The 19,764-nt window shown below is 41.8% G+C and overlaps 1 protein-coding gene across 1 annotated transcript in view; it reads left to right on the forward strand.

Moving 5' to 3' along the window:
- LOC129823252 (nuclear receptor coactivator 2-like) overlaps positions 1–19,764 on the forward strand; it is a gene marked incomplete in the record, with an annotated part of 177,467 nt that overhangs the window by 33,664 nt on the left and 124,039 nt on the right. Inside the window, 1 exon segment of the mRNA XM_055882158.1 lies at positions 7,003–7,175. Within this exon segment, the coding sequence (XP_055738133.1) occupies positions 7,003–7,175 (173 nt within the window).

The raw sequence follows: 19,764 nt of genomic DNA on the forward strand, positions 1-19,764 counted from the left end.
ACTACTCATAAAGCACCCTGGGATCACTACTCACTACCCATAAAGCACCCTGGGATCACTACTCACTACTCATAAAGCACCCTGGGATCACTACTCACTACTCATAAAGCACCCTGGGATCACTCACTACTCATAAAGCACCCTGGGATCACTCACTACTCATAAAGCACCCTGGGATCACTCACTACTCATAAAGCACCCTGGGATCACTACTCACTACTCATAAAGCACCCTGGGATCACTACTCACTACTCATAAAGCACCCTGGGATCCCTCACTACTCATAAATCACCCTGGGATCACTACTCACTACTCATAAACCACCCTGGGATCACTACTCACTACTCATAAAGCACCCTGGGATCACTACTCACTACTCATAAAGCACCCTGGGATCACTACTCACTACTCATAAAGCACCCTGGGATCACTACTCACTACCCATAAAGCACCCTGGGATCACTACTCACTACTCATAAAGCACCCTGGGATCACTACTCACTACTCATAAAGCACCCTGGGATCACTCACTACTCATAAAGCACCCTGGGAACACTCACTACTCATAAAGCACCCTGGGATCACTACTCACTACTCATAAAGCACCCTGGGATCCCTCACTACCCATAAAGCAGCCTGGGATCACTACTCACTACTCATAAAGCAGCCTGGGATCACTACTCACTACTCATAAAGCACCCTGGGATCACTACTCACTACTCATAAAGCACCCTGGGATCACTACTCACTACTCATAAAGCACCCTGGGATCACTACTCACTACTCATAAAGCACCCTGGGATCACTACTCACTACTCATAAACCACCCTGGGATCACTACTCACTACTCATAAAGCACCCTAGGATCACTCACTACTCACTACTCATAAAGCACCCTGGGATCCCTCACTACTCATAAAGCACCCTAGGATCACTACTCACTACTCACTACTCATAAAGCACCCTGGGATCACTACTCACTACTCATAAAGCACCCTGGGATCACTACTCACTACTCATAAAGCACCCTGGGATCACTACTCACTACTCATACAGCACCCTGGGATCACTACTCACTACTCATACAGCACCCTGGGATCACTACTCACTACTCATAAAGCACCCTGGGATCACTACTCACTACTCATAAAACACCCTGGGATCACTACTCACTACTCATAAAGCACCCTGGGATCACTCACTACTCATAAAGCACCCTAGGATCACTACTCACTACTCATAAAGCACCCTGGGATCACTACTCACTACTCATAAAGCACCCTGGGATCACTACTCACTACTCATAAAGCACCCTGGGATCACTACTCACTACTCATACAGCACCCTGGGATCACTACTCACTACTCATACAGCACCCTGGGATCACTACTCACTACTCATAAAGCACCCTGGGATCACTACTCACTACTCATATAGCACCCTGGGATCACTACTCACTACTCATACAGCACCCTGGGATCACTACTCACTACTCATAAAGCACCCTGGGATCACTACTCACTACTCATAAAGCACCCTGGGATCACTACTCACTACTCCATAAAGCACCCTGGGATCACTACTCACTACTCATAAAGCACCCTGGGATCACTACTCACTACTCATAAAGCAAATGTACAACTTCTATTATTTAAAAACAAAAAATACCGTCATATCGTCCAATTTAATAAATAAATACAAATACTGTGATATAATATTTTGGCCATATCGCCCAGCCCTAGGCTCTTGTGACTTTGTAACTTTACTGTAGACTACTCAAAAACCTAACCCTTGTCTGTAAGTAGCTTTGGTCAAGACAGAATGGCCCCGTTTCTGTAGCGTGAGTCAGCATGATGGATGTTCCCTGGACAGGGTACTAGAACCCAGGTCAGAGAGACCTCTTATTTAACTAAAGGTATGGCTCAATGCCAACCCCATGGTTCTCCTCTAATTGGAACTCAGGTAGGACACCTGTCGCCTATCTTGCCTTTCAAACGTTGGTTGTTTTTGATTTTAACTTTTTGCCTAAACAAAAAAAAAGAGACCTATATTTACACTAAGTGTAAAAAACATTAAGAACACCTGCCCTTTCCATGACATAGACTGACCAGGTGAATCCTGGTGAAAGATATGATCCCTTATTGATGTCACTTGTTAAATCCACTTCAATCGGTGTATATGAAGATGAGGAGACAGGGTTAAAGAAGGATGTTTAAGTCTTGAGACATAGATTGTGTATGTGTGCCATTCAGATGGTATTTAAGTGCATTTTTAAAAATGTATTTAACCAGGCAAGTCGGGTTAAGAACAAGTTCTTATTTACAATGACGGCCTGGACGACGCTGGGCCAATTGTGCGCCGCCCTAATGTGACTCCCAATCACGACCGGTTGTGATACAGCCTGGAATTAAACCAGGGTCTGTAGTGACGTCTCTAGCTCTAAGATGCAGTGCCTTAGACCGCTGCGCCACTCGGGAGCCCCATTTGAACAGAGTATTGTAGTAGGTGCCAGGAGCACCGGTTTGTGTCAAGAAATTCAACTCTGCTGTGTTTTTCACACTCAACAGTTTCCCGTGTGTATCATGAATGGTCCACCACCCAAAGTACATCCAGCCAACCTGTGGAACGCTTTTGACACCTTGTAGAGTCCATGCCCCGACAAATGAATTTGGTCCTGATGGCAAAAGGGGGTGCAACTCAATATTAGGGATGTGTCTTACTGTTTTGTCGGTGCACATGGGGGCGTTCCACAGGGATGTTGGCCCATGTTGACTCCAATGATTCCGATAGTTGTGTTAAGTTGGCTGGATGTCCTTTGGGTGGTGGACCATTTCACCTGATTTACCTGGTCAGTCTATGTCATGGAAAGAGCTGGTGTTCTTAATGTTTTGTATATTCAGCCAATACAAAAACAAGTGCCATTTAAATCTGTTATGTCAACTGGTTATATTATATCATGGAACACATTCTGTTATATTATAGCATGGAACACATTCTGTTATTATATCATGGAACACATTCTGTTATATTATATCATGTAACACATTCTGTTATATTATATCATGGAACACATTCTTTATATTATATCATGGAACACATTCTGTTATATTATATCATGGAACACGTTCTGTTATATTATATCATGGAACACATTCTGTTATATTATATCATGGAACACATTCTGTTATATTATATCATGGAACACATTCTGTTATATTATATCATGGAACACATTCTGTTATTTTATATCATGGAACACATTCTGTTATATTATATTATGAAACACAATCTGTTATATTATATTATGGAACACATTCTGTTATATCAACTGGTTATATTATATCATGGAACACATTCTGTTATATTATATCATGGAACACATTCTGTTATATTATATCATGGAACACATTCTGTTATATTATATCATGGAACACATTCTGTTATATTATATCATGGAACACATTCTGTTATATTATATCATGGAACACATTCTGTTATATTATATCATGGAACACGTTCTGTTATATTATATCATGGAACACGTTCTGTTATATTATATCATGGAACACATTCTGTTATATTATATCATGGAACACATTCTGTTATATTATATCATGGAACACATTCTGTTATATTATATCATGGAACACATTCTGTTATATTATATCATGTAACACATTCTGTTATATTATATCATGGAACACATTCTGTTATATTATATCATGGAACACATTCTGTTATATTATATCATGGAACACATTCTGTTATATTATATCATGGAACACGTTCTGTTATATTATATCATGGAACACCTTCTGTTATATTATATCATGGAACACATTCTGTTATATTATATCATGGAACACATTCTGTTATATTATATCATGGAACACATTCTGTTATATTATATTATGAAACACAATCTGTTATATTATATCATGGAACACACTCTGTTAAATTATATCATGGAACACACACTGTTATATTACATCATGGAACACACTCTGTTATATTATATCATGGAACACATTCTGTTATATTATATCATGGAACACATTCTGTTATATCAACTGGTTATATTATATCATGGAACACATTCTGTTATATTATATCATGGAACACATTCTGTTATATTATATCATGGAACACATTCTGTTATATTATATCATGGAACACATTCTGTTATATTATATCATGGAACACATTCTGTTATATTATATCATGGAACACATTCTGTTATATTATATCATGGAACACATTCTGTTATATTATATCATGGAACACATTCTGTTATATTATATCATGGAACACATTCTGTTATATTATATCATGGAACACATTCTGTTATATTATATCATGGAACACATTCTGTTATATTATATCATGGAACACATTCTGTTATATTATCATGGAACACATTCTGTTATATTATATCATGGAACACATTCTGTTATATTATATCATGGAACAAATTCTGTTATATTATACCATGGAACACATTCTGTTATATTATATCATGGAACACGTTCTGTTATATTATATCATGGAACACGTTCTGTTATATTATATCATGGAACACTTTCTGTTATATTATATCATGGAACACACTCTGTTATATTATATCATGGAACACAATCTGTTATATTATATCATGGAGCACAATCTGTTATATTATATCATGGAACACATTCTGTTATATTATATCATGGAACACATTCTGTTATATTATATCATGGAACACATTCTGTTATATTATATCATGGAACACATTCTGTTATATTATATCATGGAACACATTCTGTTATATTATATCATGGAACACGTTCTGTTATATTATATCATGGAACACATTCTGTTATATTATATCATGGAACACATTCTGTTATATTATATCATGGAACACGTTCTGTTATATTATATCATGGAACACGTTCTGTTATATTATATCATGGAACACGTTCTGTTATATTATATCATGGAACACACTCTGTTATATTATATCATGGAACACGTTCTGTTATATTATATCATGGAGCACATTCTGTTATATTATATCATGGAACACATTCTGTTATATTATATCATGGAACACATTCTGTTATATTATATCATGGAACACATTCTGTTATATTATATCATGGAACACATTCTGTTATATTATATCATGGAACACATTCTGTTATATTATATCATGGAACACGTTCTGTTATATTATATCATGGAACACATTCTGTTATATTATATCATGGAACACACTGTTATATTATATCATGGAACAAATTCTGTTATATTAGATCATGGAACACATTCTATTATATTATATCATGGAACACATTATATTATATCATGGAACACATTCTGTTATATTATATCATGGAACACATTCTGTTATATTATATCATGAAACACATTCTGTTATATTATATCATGGAACACATTCTGTTATATTATATCATGGAACACATTCTGTTATATTATATCATGGAACACATTCTGTTATATTATATCATGGAACACATTCTGTTATATTATATCATGGAACACATTCTGTTATATTATATCATGGAACACATTCTGTTATATTATATCATGGAACACATTCTGTTATATTATATCATGGAACACATTCTGTTATATTATATCATGGAACACATTCTGTTATATTATATCATGGAACACATTCTGTTATATTATATCATGGAACACATTCTGTTATATTATATCATGGAACACATTCTGTTATATTATATCATGGAACACATTCTGTTATATTATATCATGGAACACATTCTGTTATATTATATCATGGAACACGTTCTGTTATATTATATCATGGAACACGTTCTGTTATATTATATCATGGAACACGTTCTGTTATATTATATCATGGAACACGTTCTGTTATATTATATCATGGAACACGTTCTGTTATATTATATCATGGAACACGTTCTGTTATATTATATCATGGAACACACTCTGTTATATTATATCATGGAACACAATCTGTTATATTATATCATGGAACACAATCTGTTATATTATATCATGGAGCACAATCTGTTATATTATATCATGGAACACATTCTGTTATATTATATCATGGAACACATTCTGTTATATTATATCATGGAACACATTCTGTTATATTATATCATGGAACACATTCTGTTATATTATATCATGGAACACATTCTGTTATATTATATCATGGAACACGTTCTGTTATATTATATCATGGAACACGTTCTGTTATATTATATCATGGAACACGTTCTGTTATATTATATCATGGAACACGTTCTGTTATATTATATCATGGAACACGTTCTGTTATATTATATCATGGAACACATTCTGTTATATTATATCATGGAACACACTCTGTTATATTATATCATGGAACACAATCTGTTATATTATATCATGGAGCACAATCTGTTATATTATATCATGGAACACATTCTGTTATATTATATCATGGAACACATTCTGTTATATTATATCATGGAACACATTCTGTTATATTATATCATGGAACACATTCTGTTATATTATATCATGGAACACATTCTGTTATATTATATCATGGAACACATTCTGTTATATTATATCATGGAACACATTCTGTTATATTATATCATGGAACACGTTCTGTTATATTATATCATGGAACACGTTCTGTTATATTATATCATGGAACACATTCTGTTATATTATATCATGGAACACTTTCTGTTATATTATATCATGGAACACTTTCTGTTATATTATATCATGGAACACACTCTGTTATATTATATCATGGAACACAATCTGTTATATTATATCATGGAGCACAATCTGTTATATTATATCATGGAACACATTCTGTTATATTATATCATGGAACACATTCTGTTATATTATATCATGGAACACACTCTGTTTTATCAACTGGTTATATTATATCATGGAACTCGTCTCACTCTGGCCTTCTCTTTACCCCCCTTGTCTCCTCAGCCTCAAACGAAGCAACGAGAAGAGAAACCGCGAGCATGAGAACAAGTACATCGAGGAGCTGGCCGAGCTAATCTTCGCCAACTTCAACGACATCGACGACTTCAACGTCAAACCTGACAAATGTGCTATCCTCAAGGAGACTGTCAAACAGATACGACAGATCAAGGAGCAAGGTACAATACTTCCTTTATTGGTCTATTTTTGCATGGATGGCATTGAGTAGCCAAAGGCTGCGTTTACACAGGCAGCCCAATTCTAATCTTTCGCACAGTTATTGGCAAAATATTTGATCATGCTGTTCAAAAGATTGATTATTGGCAAAATAAAAACAGAATTGGACAGCCTTTGTAAATCCAGCCAACCGTACACATACACACACAGGTAACTGCCAGAATAAAGGAAACACTCGAGTAAATGAGGGATACAAAGTATATTGAAAGCAGGTGCTTCCGCACAGGTGTGGTTCCTGAGATTATTAAGCAATTAACATCCCATCATGCTCAGGGTCCTGTATAAAAATGCTGGCCAGACCATTATTTTGGCTACCATGGCTATGCCCCCATAGGATGACAATGCCCCCGTCCACAGGGCATGAGTGGTCACCTGAAAGGTTTGACGTGCATGAAAAAAAGTTGTAAACCGTATACCATGGCTGTCTCAGTCAGCAGATCTCAACCCAATTGAAGACTTACGGGAGATTCTGGAGCTGCGCCCGAGACGGCGTTTTCCACCACCGTCAACAAAACACCAAATGATGGAATTTGTCCTGGAAGAAATGGGGTCCCATCCCTCCAGTAGAGATCCAGACACTTAGAATCTATAGGTGCATTGAAGCTGTTCTCACTAGTGGAGGCCCAACATCCTATTAAGACACTATATGTTGGGGTTTCCTTTATTTTGGCAGCTACCTGTAAATGAAATGCAGATCAGCGCGCGCCCCCCCCCCCCCCCTTTTTTTTTGAAGCTACTATATATACATTTTGGGGTAAATTCACATTGACAGATCTTATAACTCATGTATTTCTCATTGAAAGTAAGTCTTTCGAAGAGGTAGATCTGTTCTATGTGGGCCATTTCTATGCTTTCCCGTTCTTACAATTTTACTTTAGGTTTTGTACACCATCTTCAAACAGCTGAACATATATTTCACAGCGGGTTTAGACGGTACAATGATTTTCTACACTGTACTTGCTTGTTTTGTAACATAAACTGAAATTAGGTGAACTATTCGAATTTTAGCAACCAGGAAATGGCGGAGCGATTTCTGCATAGTGCATCTAAGTAATTAAGTTAGTGCCTTGCTCAACGGCACAATGGCAGTAGTTATTAACCCATAAGAGTCTAAGCACAATCTAAGATGGAGAGGGGGGGGGGGGGTGGTCTACTAAGCTATATGGAATTGTTTTAAGATGGTCATACCAAGAATCATTTAGCTATTGGATTTAGGATTTTAAGTCCCGTTGAACCTGAGACTTTTGGAAAAAGAACATGCAGAGCTTGACATTGACCTGTTTATTCACTTGTCCTTCAGACAAGGAGGTGACTGAACATGTTTTTGTTTTTTGATACAAGAAACTACTACAAAATAAAATGTCTAGAAATGTACATGTTTTGTGTTCTTCTAGGAAGCAATCACTCACCCTATTGTTGACTACAAATTATCTATAACTGGGCTAATAACTCACTAACTGGCAGAGGATATGAACAAAATGTGCAGCTCTGGCTTTGATCTCAAAACAAGCTCATCTATTCACGACCGCTCATGCTGTAAACACAGTCCAGTTCAAAGTGAATGGAACAGATCCATATATGGCAATGGTCTATTTGTAAATAGGCCTACTGCAGCTCTGATTGGTTATGCCTCCCCGGTCTGTGTAGAGTATTGATTGAGTCATGTGTGTCAATGCAATAGAATCCTACTCTAATGCGTTCTGCCTTCTACAAAATCCCTTTTATAGTTTTTGTTTTGTTATGTTGCATTGAAAGTGGCTAATATTGCATTGATTCGATGACATTTGCCACAGTAAAGGGAAACGTTGATAGTGTTAACAGAGAACATTCTAGAAAAGTGGTCGCCAACCTTTTCTGAGTCAAGATCACTTTGAGTCAAAATACAAGTTCAGATTTTTATTTTTATTTTTACATGACTTAAAAAACGTAAGCCTATGTAACATTAACCAATCAAAACCAGTTCTGTAGCAATGAGGTTTGTGCAGTAAACTATAGGCCCAATACATTATCACGGCATACTGGCTTTGCTTGAATTGCCCTGCCAATGCATTGTTGTTCGGGCCATTTAAGAATATCTATATTAAAAAAATGTGAGGTAGGCTGTATGATCACACGGTAATAGATCCGTTGTTGTATTACTTTTGAGGCACAGCTGAGTGAGCATATGTACAGTAAATAATAGAGTTTTTATTTTACTGGGCTGATGGTGCCTGCATCTGATGCTCAGTCTCAGCGGAGAGAGAGAGCAGAAGACTGAGGGTCCGACTCTCAACATCCCCTCCGCTCTCCCTTTTCTCCACTGACACGGACCAAAAAGGGACACCGTCTTCCAGCTGATGGCGAAACTCGAGTCGCACCTCATTATTTCTGCCTCATGCACCAATTCATGTTGTTACTCCTATTCAGGGAGAAGATGAAATATTCCTCGATATTAAAAAAGACCCAAGCCGCTAATAATAACAACAACACAAGCCTACAGATACACTTTCCTCCTCGTTCATTACTGCTGCAGTGCTGGTTGTAGCGCTGAGTGGAAATAGGGAGAACGTGCATTTTATGGTTTAATAAAGTGTTTACTACAAAGTGTCGACAGTGCTGAGTAAGACCTTAAACATGAACTCACTCATAAAAAAAAAAGCAGCTCTTTGCTGTATTCATTGACAGTCTCTCTCTAGTCATGGTTTTGAAATCTCCTGGTTGCTAAAATTCTGCTACGTTACTGCAGACAAAATAATCTGAGCCATCTGATTGTCCAGCGGTAGGCCTATAGTGCACTTGATTTGCTCTCTGGGCCCACCGGGAAGGCAGAGTTTTGTATCTTCAGACACATCAAATGGTTCAAAATGGCAACAGTTGGCCTACCCAGGGCGCACAGGGCAGCTGAATCGGGTGCACCTACTGCCAACAGTCCAAGTTGAGTGAAGTTCGATCTCATGCTTTTCTCCGTAGCTTACAGGGAACATTGTCGTGGAGATTCTCACATTTCCACAGAGGGGTCATATTACTGTGTAGCCCAAAACTCTTCAGACACTACAGACTGAAGTTGGCAGATCGTCTGTACCGATTTCAGATGAGACCCAAGACACTTGTGGGGATCGTAGAGCGAAACGGAGAACGCCATCTTGTTCGTGAGAGTCTCATCTTTACACAGAGGTGCGTTATAGTTTCGTAGGCCAAACCGTGCGGACGCTACAGACGATTTTGTGAGAGGACCGATGTTCGGGATGTCTCAGGGTCTGAGAAACACCGCTCTAGGCTCTGTCAGCTTTCACCGCAGATGTGGAAGTGAGACATCAAATTTTATTAGACAAACACAGCCGAATACAACAGCTGTAGACCTCACAATGAAATGCTTACTTACGAGCCCTTAACCAACAATACCGTTTCAAAAACATACGTCTAAGAATAAGAGATAAAAGTAACAAGTAATTAAAGAGCAGGATTGAGACGTGTCCAAGGCTTAAAAATATATATTTCGTTTAAACTGACATTTTTTTATTTATTATGCAGACATCGACCTTGGGGGTTAAATAACATTGAGGTTTGAAGAGGAGGAGGAATTATGTTTTTAACTTTGACAATGGTGTTCTGTATCTATATATCTATATCTTCACTCAAGGCTACAGTTTCTCAGCTACCTGCCGCCATAGCTTACAGAAAAAATTGATTCTTAGTTACCATGGAGCTTGTCGTTTTCTCTAGGCCCTCCACTGTTATCAGTCAATTGAAACCGTGTGTGTGTGTGTGTGTGTGTGTGTGTGTGTGTGTGTGTGTGTGTGTGTGTGTGTGTGTAATTTTAGGTTATACAAAGTGTAAGGTGACTGGATGAATATAATAGTCTTTAGAGTCTTTAGAGTCTCTGAGTCAGACGGTAAAGTTAGCTGACTCATGATGGCTCTTTGGTGACTCACAGACCCATGGTTATGTAATGGTGAGTAATAGGACACGACCTGCCTACCGTCTCACATCAATCAAATGTGTTTTATAAAGCACTTTTTACACTCGGCAGTTGTCACAAAGTGCTTTACCCATCTGTCAATTCAAATCAAATGGTATTTGTCAAATGCGTCAAATACAACAGGTTTAGTTTGACCTTACAGTGAAATGCTTTACTTACAAGCCCTTAACATGTATTTTTCTTAAAACTGCTTTGCTGGTAAGTAAAAGTAAGTAAAAAATGGCTAAAAATAAGAAATAAAAGTAACAAGTAGTTAAGAGTAGCAGTAAAATTACAATAGTGAGGCTATATACAGGGAGTACCGGTACAGTCAATGTGGAGGCTATATACAGGGGGTACCGGTACAGAGTCAATGTGGAGGCTATATACAGGTGGTACCGGTACAGAGTCAATGTGGAGGCTATATACAGGTGGTACCGGTACAGAGTCAATTTGGAGGCTATATACAGGGTGTTACGGTTCAGAGTCAATGTGGAGGCTATATACAGGGAGTACCGGTACAGAGTCAATGTGGAGGTTATATACAGGGAGTACCGGTACAGAGTCAATGTGGAGGCTATATACAGGTGGTACCGGTACAGAGTCAATGTGGGGGCTATATACAGGGGGGACCAGTACAGAGTTAATGTGGAGGCTATATACAGGGGTACCGGTACAGAGTCAATGTGGAGGCTATATGCAGGGGGTACCGGTACAGAGTCAATGTGGAGGCTATATACAGGTGGTACTGGTACAGAGTCAATGTGGAGGCTATACAATTGGCTCATTCATCCCCCTCCTCTCCCCTGTAACTATTCCCCAGGTCGTTGCTGCAAATGAGAATGTGTTTTCAGTCAACTTACCTGGTAAAATAACGGTAAAATAAAAATAAAAAATATACAGGGGGTACCAGTACAGAGTCAATGTGTAGGCTATATACAGGGGGTATCGGTACAGAGTCACTGTGGAGGCTATATACAGGGGGTACTGGTACAGAGTCAATGTGGAGGCTATATACAGGGGGTACCCCGGTACAGAGTCAATGTGCGGGGGCACCGTGCAGTAGCAGAGAGAACAGTCTATGACTGGGGTGGCTGGAGTCTTTGACAATGTTTAGGTCCTTCCTCTGACACCGCTTGGTATAGAGGTCCTGGATGGCAGGAAGCTTGGCCCCGGTGATGTACTGAGCTGTACGCACTACCCTCTGTAGTGCCTTGCTTTTGGAGGTTGAGTAGTTGCCATACCAGGCAGGAATGCAACCAGTCAGGATGCTCTCGATGGTGCAGCTGTAGAACCTACTGAGGATCTGAGGACCCATGCCAAATCTTTTCAGTCTCCTGAGGGGGAATAGGTTTTGTTGTGCCCTCTTCACGACTGTCTTGGTGTGCTTGGACCATGTTAGTTTGTTGGGGATGTGGACGCCAAGGAACTTGAAGCTCTCAACCTGCTCCACTGCAGCCCCGTTGATGAGAATGGGGGCGTGCTCGGTCCTCCTTTTCCTGTAGTCCACAATCATCTCCTTAGTCTTGGTTACGTTGAGGGAGAGGCTGTTGTCCTTGCACTACATGGCCAAGTCTCTGACCTCCCTATAGGCTTTTTCATTGTCAGTGATCGGGCCTACCACTGTTGTGTCATCGGCAAACGTAATGATGGTGTTGGAGTCGTGCCTGGCCGTGCAGTCATGAGTGAACAGGGAGTACAGGAGGGGACTGAGCACGCACCCCTGAGGGGCCCTCGTGTTTAGGATCAGCGTGGAGGATGTGTTGTTACCTACCCTTACCACCTGGGGACGGCCCGTCAGGAAGTCCAGGATCCAGTTGCAGAGGGAGGTGTTTAGTCCCAGGGTCCTTAGCTTAGTGATGAGCTTTGTGGGCACTATGGTGTTGAACGCTGAGCTGTAGTCAATGAACAGCATTCTCACAGAGGTGTTCCTTTTGTCCAGGTGGGAAAGGGCAGTGTGGAGTGCAATAGAGATTGCGTCATCTGTGGATCTGTTGGGGCGGTATGCAAATTGGAGTGGGTCTAGTGTTTCTGGGATGATGGTGTTGATATGAGCCATGACCAGCCTTTCAAAGCATTTCATGGCTACAGATGTGAGTGCTACGGGGCGGTAGTCATTTAGGCAGGTTACCTTCGTTTTCTTTGGCACAGGGACTATGGTGGTCTGCTAAAAAACATGTAGGTATTACAGACTCAGAGAGGGAGAGGTTGAAGACACTTGCCAGTTGGTCAGCATATGCTCGCAGTACACGTCCTGGTAATCCATCTGGCCCTGCTGCCTTGTGAATGTTGACCTGTTTTAAGGTCTTACTCACATCGGCTACAGAGAGCGTGATCGCGCAGTCGTCCGGAACAGCTGATGCTTTCATGCATTTTTCAGTGTTTCTTGCCTCGAAGCGAGCATATAAGTAATTTAGCTTGTCTGGTGGGCTCGTGTCACTGGGCAGCTCTCGGCTGTGCTTTCCTTTTGAAGTCAAATAGTTTGCAAGCCCTGCCACATCTGACGAGTTTCGGAGACGGTGTTGTACGATTCAATCTTAGTCCTGTATTGATGCTTTGCCTGTTTGATGGTTCATCGAAGGACATAGCGGGATTGCTTATAAGCTTCCGGGTTAGAGTCCCTCTCCTTGAAAGCAGAAGCTCCACCCTTTAGCTCAGTGCGGATGTTGCCTGTAATCCATGGCTTCTGTTTGGGGTATGTACGTACAGTCACTGTGGGGACGACGTCCTCAATGCACTTATTGATGAAGCCAGTGACTGATGTGATGTACTCCTCAATGCCATTGGAAGAATCCCAGAATATATTCCAGTCTTTGCTTGCAAAACAGTCCTGTAGCTTAGCATCTGCTTCATCTGACCACTTTTTTATTGACCGAGTCACTGGTATTTCCTGCTTCAGTTTTTGCTTGTATGCAGGAATTAGGAGTATAGAATTATGGTCAGATTGGCCAAATGGAGGGCGAGGGAGGTCTTTGTATGCGTCTCTGTGTGTGGAGTAAAGGTACAGGTCATTGAGTGTCGTCTTAGTGCCAGCATCGGTTTGTGGTGGTAAATAGACAACTACGAAGAATATAGATGAAAACTATTTTGGTGAATAGTGTGTGGTCTACAGCTTATCATGAGATACTCTACCTCAGGCGAGCAATACTTCGAGACTTCCTGCTGTTGTTTACAGATATTCATAGACCGCCACCCCTTGTCTTACCAGAGGCCGCTGTTCTGTGCAGCCGATACAGAGTATAACATGCCACCCCTTGTCTTACCAGAGACCGCTGTTCTATGCTGCCGATACAGAGTATAACCTGCCACCCCTTGTCTTACCAGAGACCGCTGTTCTATGCAGCCGATACTGTGTATAACCCACCAGCTGTATGTTATTCATGTTGTCGTTCAGCCACGACTCGGTGAAACATAAGATATTAGTCTTTAATGTCCCGTTGGTAGGATATACGTGCTTGTAGTTCGTCTAATTTATTATCCAGCCATTGTACGTTGGCTAATAGGACCGATGGTCAAGGCAAATTACCTACTCGCTGCCTGATCCTTACATGGCACCCCGACCTTCGTCCTCGATATCTCCGTCTCTTTCTCCTGCGAATGGCGGGATGAGGGCCTTGTCGGGTGTCTGGAGTAAATCCCCCTCGTTCGACTCGTTAAAGATTTTTATTTTTTTTAATACGGGGTGAGTAATCGCTTTCCTAGAAGATCTTTTCGGTCATTAGAGACGGTGGCAGAAACATTATGTACTAAATAATTACCTCCCTCCTGCAATCCTTCCCTCCTCATTCCTTTCTCCTTCTCCCTACCATGCCTCCTTCTCCCTACCATGCCTCCTTCTCCCTACCATGCCTCCTTCTCCCTACCATGCCTTCTTCTCCCTACCATGCCTCCTTCTCCCTACCATGCCTCCTCCTCCCTACCATGCCTCCTCCTCCCTACCATGCCTCCTTCTCCCTACCATGCCTCCTTCTCCCTACCATGCCTCCTCCTCCCTACCATGCCTCCTTCTCACCAACCATGCCTCCCTCCCTCCCTCTCTCGCTGTCTTCCTCTCCACTTCACGCTAGTAGGTTTTCTCAGAATGAATGTAGTAGCAGTGGTGTAAAGTACTGAAGTAAAAATACTTTAAAATACTACTTAAGTCGTTTTTTGGAGTATCTTGACTTTTTTTTACAACTTTTAATTCACTACATTCCTAAAGAAAATAATGTTATTTTTTTACTCCCTGACACCCAAAAGTACTTGTTACATTCTGACAGGAAAATGGTTCAATTCACACACTTATCAAGATAACATCACTGGTCATCTACTGCCTCTGATCTGGAGGACTCACTAAACAGAGAACATCCCTGGTCATCCCTACTGCCTCTGATCTGGAGGACTCACTAAACAGAGAACATCCCTGGTCATCCCTACTGCCTCTGATCTAGAGGACTCACTAAACAGAGAACATCCCTGGTCATCCCTATTGCCTCTGATCTGGAGGACTCACTAAACAGAGAACATCCCTGGTCATCCCTATTGCCTCTGATCTGGAGGACTCACTAAACAGAGAACATCCCTGGTCATCCCTACTGCCTCTGATCTGGAGGACTCACTAAACAGAGAACATCCCTGGTCATCCCTATTGCCTCTGATCTGGAGGACTCACTAAACAGAGAACATCCCTGGTCATCCCTATTGCCTCTGATCTGGAGGACTCACTAAACAGAGAACATCCCTGGTCATCCCTACTGCCTCTGATCTGGAGGACTCACTAAACAGAGAACATCCCTGGTCATCCCTACTGCCTCTGATCTGGAGGACTCACTAAACAGAGAACATCCCTGGTCATCCCTACTGCCTCTGATCTGGAGGACTCACTAAACAGAGAACATCCCTGGTCATCCCTACTGCCTCTGATCTGGAGGACTCACTAAACAGAGAACATCCCTGGTCATCCCTACTGCCTCTGATCTGGAGGACTCACTAAACAGAGAACATCCCTGGTCATCCCTACTGCCTCTGATCTGGAGGACTCACTAAACAGAGAACATCCCTGGTCATCCCTACTGCCTCTGATCTGGAGGACTCACTAAACAGAGAACATCCCTGGTCATCCCTGCTGCCTCTGATCTGGAAGACTCACTAAACACAAATGCTTTGTTTGTAAATTAATGTTAGAGTGTTGTAGTGTACATTTTAAAAATGTTCAAGTGGTAGCAGCAGCTGTACTAGTAGTAGAAACAGCAATAGTAGTAGTAGTAGCAGCAGTAGTGGTGGTAGTAGTAGCAGCAGTAGTAATGGTAGTAGCAGTAATAGTAGTAGTGGAGGTGGTAACAGCAGTCGTATCAGTAATAGTAGTATTTTGGTATTTTATTAGGATCCCCATTAGCTGTTGTGAAAGCACTAGCTACTCTTCCTGGGTTCCACACAGAACAGGAAACATAATACGGGACATTAATAAACAAGAACAGTTCAAAGACAGAACTACATCAATAAATACAATTTAAAAAAGGCACATTAAACCTACAAATGGATACATATTGTACACACAAACCATCAAATAGGGGAGAGGCGTTGTGTCGTGAGGTGTTGTTTTATCTGTTTTTTGAAACCAGGTTTGCTGTTTATTTGAGACATATGAGAAGGAATGGAGTTCCATGCAATAATAGTAGAGGCAGCAGTGGTAGCAGTAGAAGAAGCAGCAGTAAGGGAAAGGGCGATACCTAGTCAGTTGTACAACTGAATGTATTCAACTGAAATGTGTCTTCCACATTTAACCCACCCCCCTCTGAATCAGAGAGGTGTGGAGGGCTGCTTTAATCAACATCCACATCTTCCGCGCCCGGGGAACAGTGTGTTAACTGCCTTGTTCAGGGGAACAGTGGGTTAACTGCCTTGCTCAGGGCCCGGGGAACAGTGGGTTAACTGCCTTGCTCAGGGGCAGAACGACAGATTTTTACCTTGTCAGCTCGGGGATTCGATCCAGCAACCTTTCGGTTACTGGCCCAACACTCTAACCACTAGGCTACGCGGTGGTGGCGGCGGCAGCATCGGCAGCAAGCGGCGGCATCGAGCAGCAAGCAGCGGCGGTAGCAGCTGTAGCGGTGGCAGGAGTAGTTTATTTTTAAACTATTTTCTCCCCAATTTCATCATATCCAATTGGTAGTTACAGTCTTGTCCCATCACTGCAACTCCCGCACGGACTCGGGAGAGGCGAAGGTCGAGAGCCGTGAGTCCTCCGAAACACAACCCAACCAAGCAGCAATTCTTCTAGACATAATGCCCACTTAACCCGGAAACCAGCCGCACCAATATGTGTCAGAGGAAACACCGTACACCTGGCGAACTTGTCAGCGTACATGCGCCCGGCCCGCCACAGGAGTCGCTAGAGCGCAATGGGACAAGGACATCCCGGCCGGCCAAACCCTCCCCTAACCTGGGACGACGCTGGGCCAATTTGTGCCTCATGAGTCTGCGACACAGCCTGGTATCGAGCCAGGATCTGTAGTAACGTAGCTATCACTGTGATGCAGTGCCTTAGATTGCTGCGCCACTCGGGAGGCTGCAGCAGTAGTAGTAGTAGTAGTGGTAGTGGTGGTAGTTTTAGTAGCAATAGTAGTAGTGGTAGTTGTAGTAGCAATATTAGTAGTAGTATTAGTGGTATTAGTAGCAATAGTTGCAGTGGTAGCAGCAGTGGTGGTACCTGGACCCTAATGGAAGGTTAGTTCAGTACCTGGACCCTAACGGAAGGTTAGTTCAGTACATGGACCCTAATGGAAGGTTAGTTCAGTACCTGGACCCTAATGGAAGGTTAGTTCAGTACCTGGACCCTAACGGAAGGTTAGTTCAGTATCTGGACCCTAATGGAAGGTTAGTTCAGTACCTGGACACTAATGGAAGGTTAGTTCAGTACCTGGACCCTAACGGAAGGTTAGTTCAGTACCTGGACCCTAACGGAAGGTTAGTTCAGTACCTGGACCCTAACGGAAGGTTAGTTCAGTACCTGGACCCTAACGGACGGTTAGTTCAGTACCTGGACCCTAACGGAAGGTTAGTTCAGTACCTGGACCCTAACGGAAGGTTAGTTCAGTACCTGGACCCTAACGGAAGGTTAGTTCAGTACCTGGACCCTAACGGAAGGTTAGTTCAGTACCTGGACCCTAACGGAAGGTTAGTTCAGTACCTGGACCCTAACGGAAGGTTAGTTCAGTACCTGGACCCTAACGGAAGGTTAGTTCAGTACCTGGACCCTAACGGAAGGTTAGTTCAGTACCTGGACCCTAACGGAAGGTTAGTTCAGTACCTGGACCCTAACGGAAGGTTAGTTCAGTACCTGGACCCTAACGGAAGGTTAGTTCAGTACCTGGACCCTAACGGAAGGTTAGTTCAGTACCTGGACCCTAACGGAAGGTTAGTTCAGTACCTGGACCCTAACGGAAGGTTAGTTCAGTACCTGGACCCTAACGGAAGGTTAGTTCAGTACCTGGACCCTAACGGAAGGTTAGTTCAGTACCTGGACCCTAACGGAAGGTTAGTTCAGTACCTGGACCCTAACGGAAGGTTAGTTCAGTACCTGGACCCTAACGGAAGGTTAGTTCAGTACCTGGACCCTAACGGAAGGTTAGTTCAGTACCTGGACCCTAACGGAAGGTTAGTTCAGTACCTGGACCCTAACGGAAGGTTAGTTCAGTACCTGGACCCTAACGGAAGGTTAGTTCAGTACCTGGACCCTAACGGAAGGTTAGTTCAGTACCTGGACCCTAACGGAAGGTTAGTTCAGTACCTGGACCCTAACGGAAGGTTAGTTCAGTACCTGGACCCTAACGGAAGGTTAGTTCAGTACCTGGACCCTAACGGAAGGTTAGTTCAGTACCTGGACCCTAACGGAAGGTTAGTTCAGTACCTGGACCCTAATGGAAGGTTAGTTCAGTACCTGGACCCTAATGGAAGGTTAGTTCAGTACCTGGGCCTCACAATCTTCTCATGGTATTTCTGTGCATTCAAATTGCCATTGATAAAATGCAATTGTGTTCGTTGTCCGTAGTTTAAGCCTACCCATACCATAACCCCACCTCCTCCACCACGGGGCACTCTGTTCACAACGTTGACATTAGCAGACCGCTCGCCCACCTGCCCCAAACCATAACCCCACCTCCACCATTGTGCACCTCTGTTCACAAGGTTGACATTAGCAAACCGCTCGCCCACATGACGCCATACACGTGGTCTGCTGTTGTGAGGCCGATTTGACGTACTGCCAAATTCTCTAAAACAACGTTGAGGCGGCTTATGGTGGAGAAACTAACATCAACTTCAATGGCAACAACTCTGGTGGACATTCCTGCAGTCAGCATGCCAATTGCACGCTCCCTCAAAACTTGAGACATCTGTGGCACTTTGTACATTTTAGAGTCTCCTTTTATTGTCCCCAGGACAAGGTGCACCTGTGTACGGATTATGATGTTTAATCAGCTTCTTGATATGCCACACCTGTCAGGTGGATGGATTATCTTGGCAAAGGAGAAATGCTCACTAACAAATCAAGTCAAATTGTATTAGTCACATGCGCCGAATACAACAGGATTAGACCTTACAGTGAAATGCTTACT

Source organism: Salvelinus fontinalis, chromosome 25 (genome assembly GCF_029448725.1).
Source record: "Salvelinus fontinalis isolate EN_2023a chromosome 25, ASM2944872v1, whole genome shotgun sequence".
NCBI classification, from domain to species: domain Eukaryota; kingdom Metazoa; phylum Chordata; class Actinopteri; order Salmoniformes; family Salmonidae; genus Salvelinus; species Salvelinus fontinalis.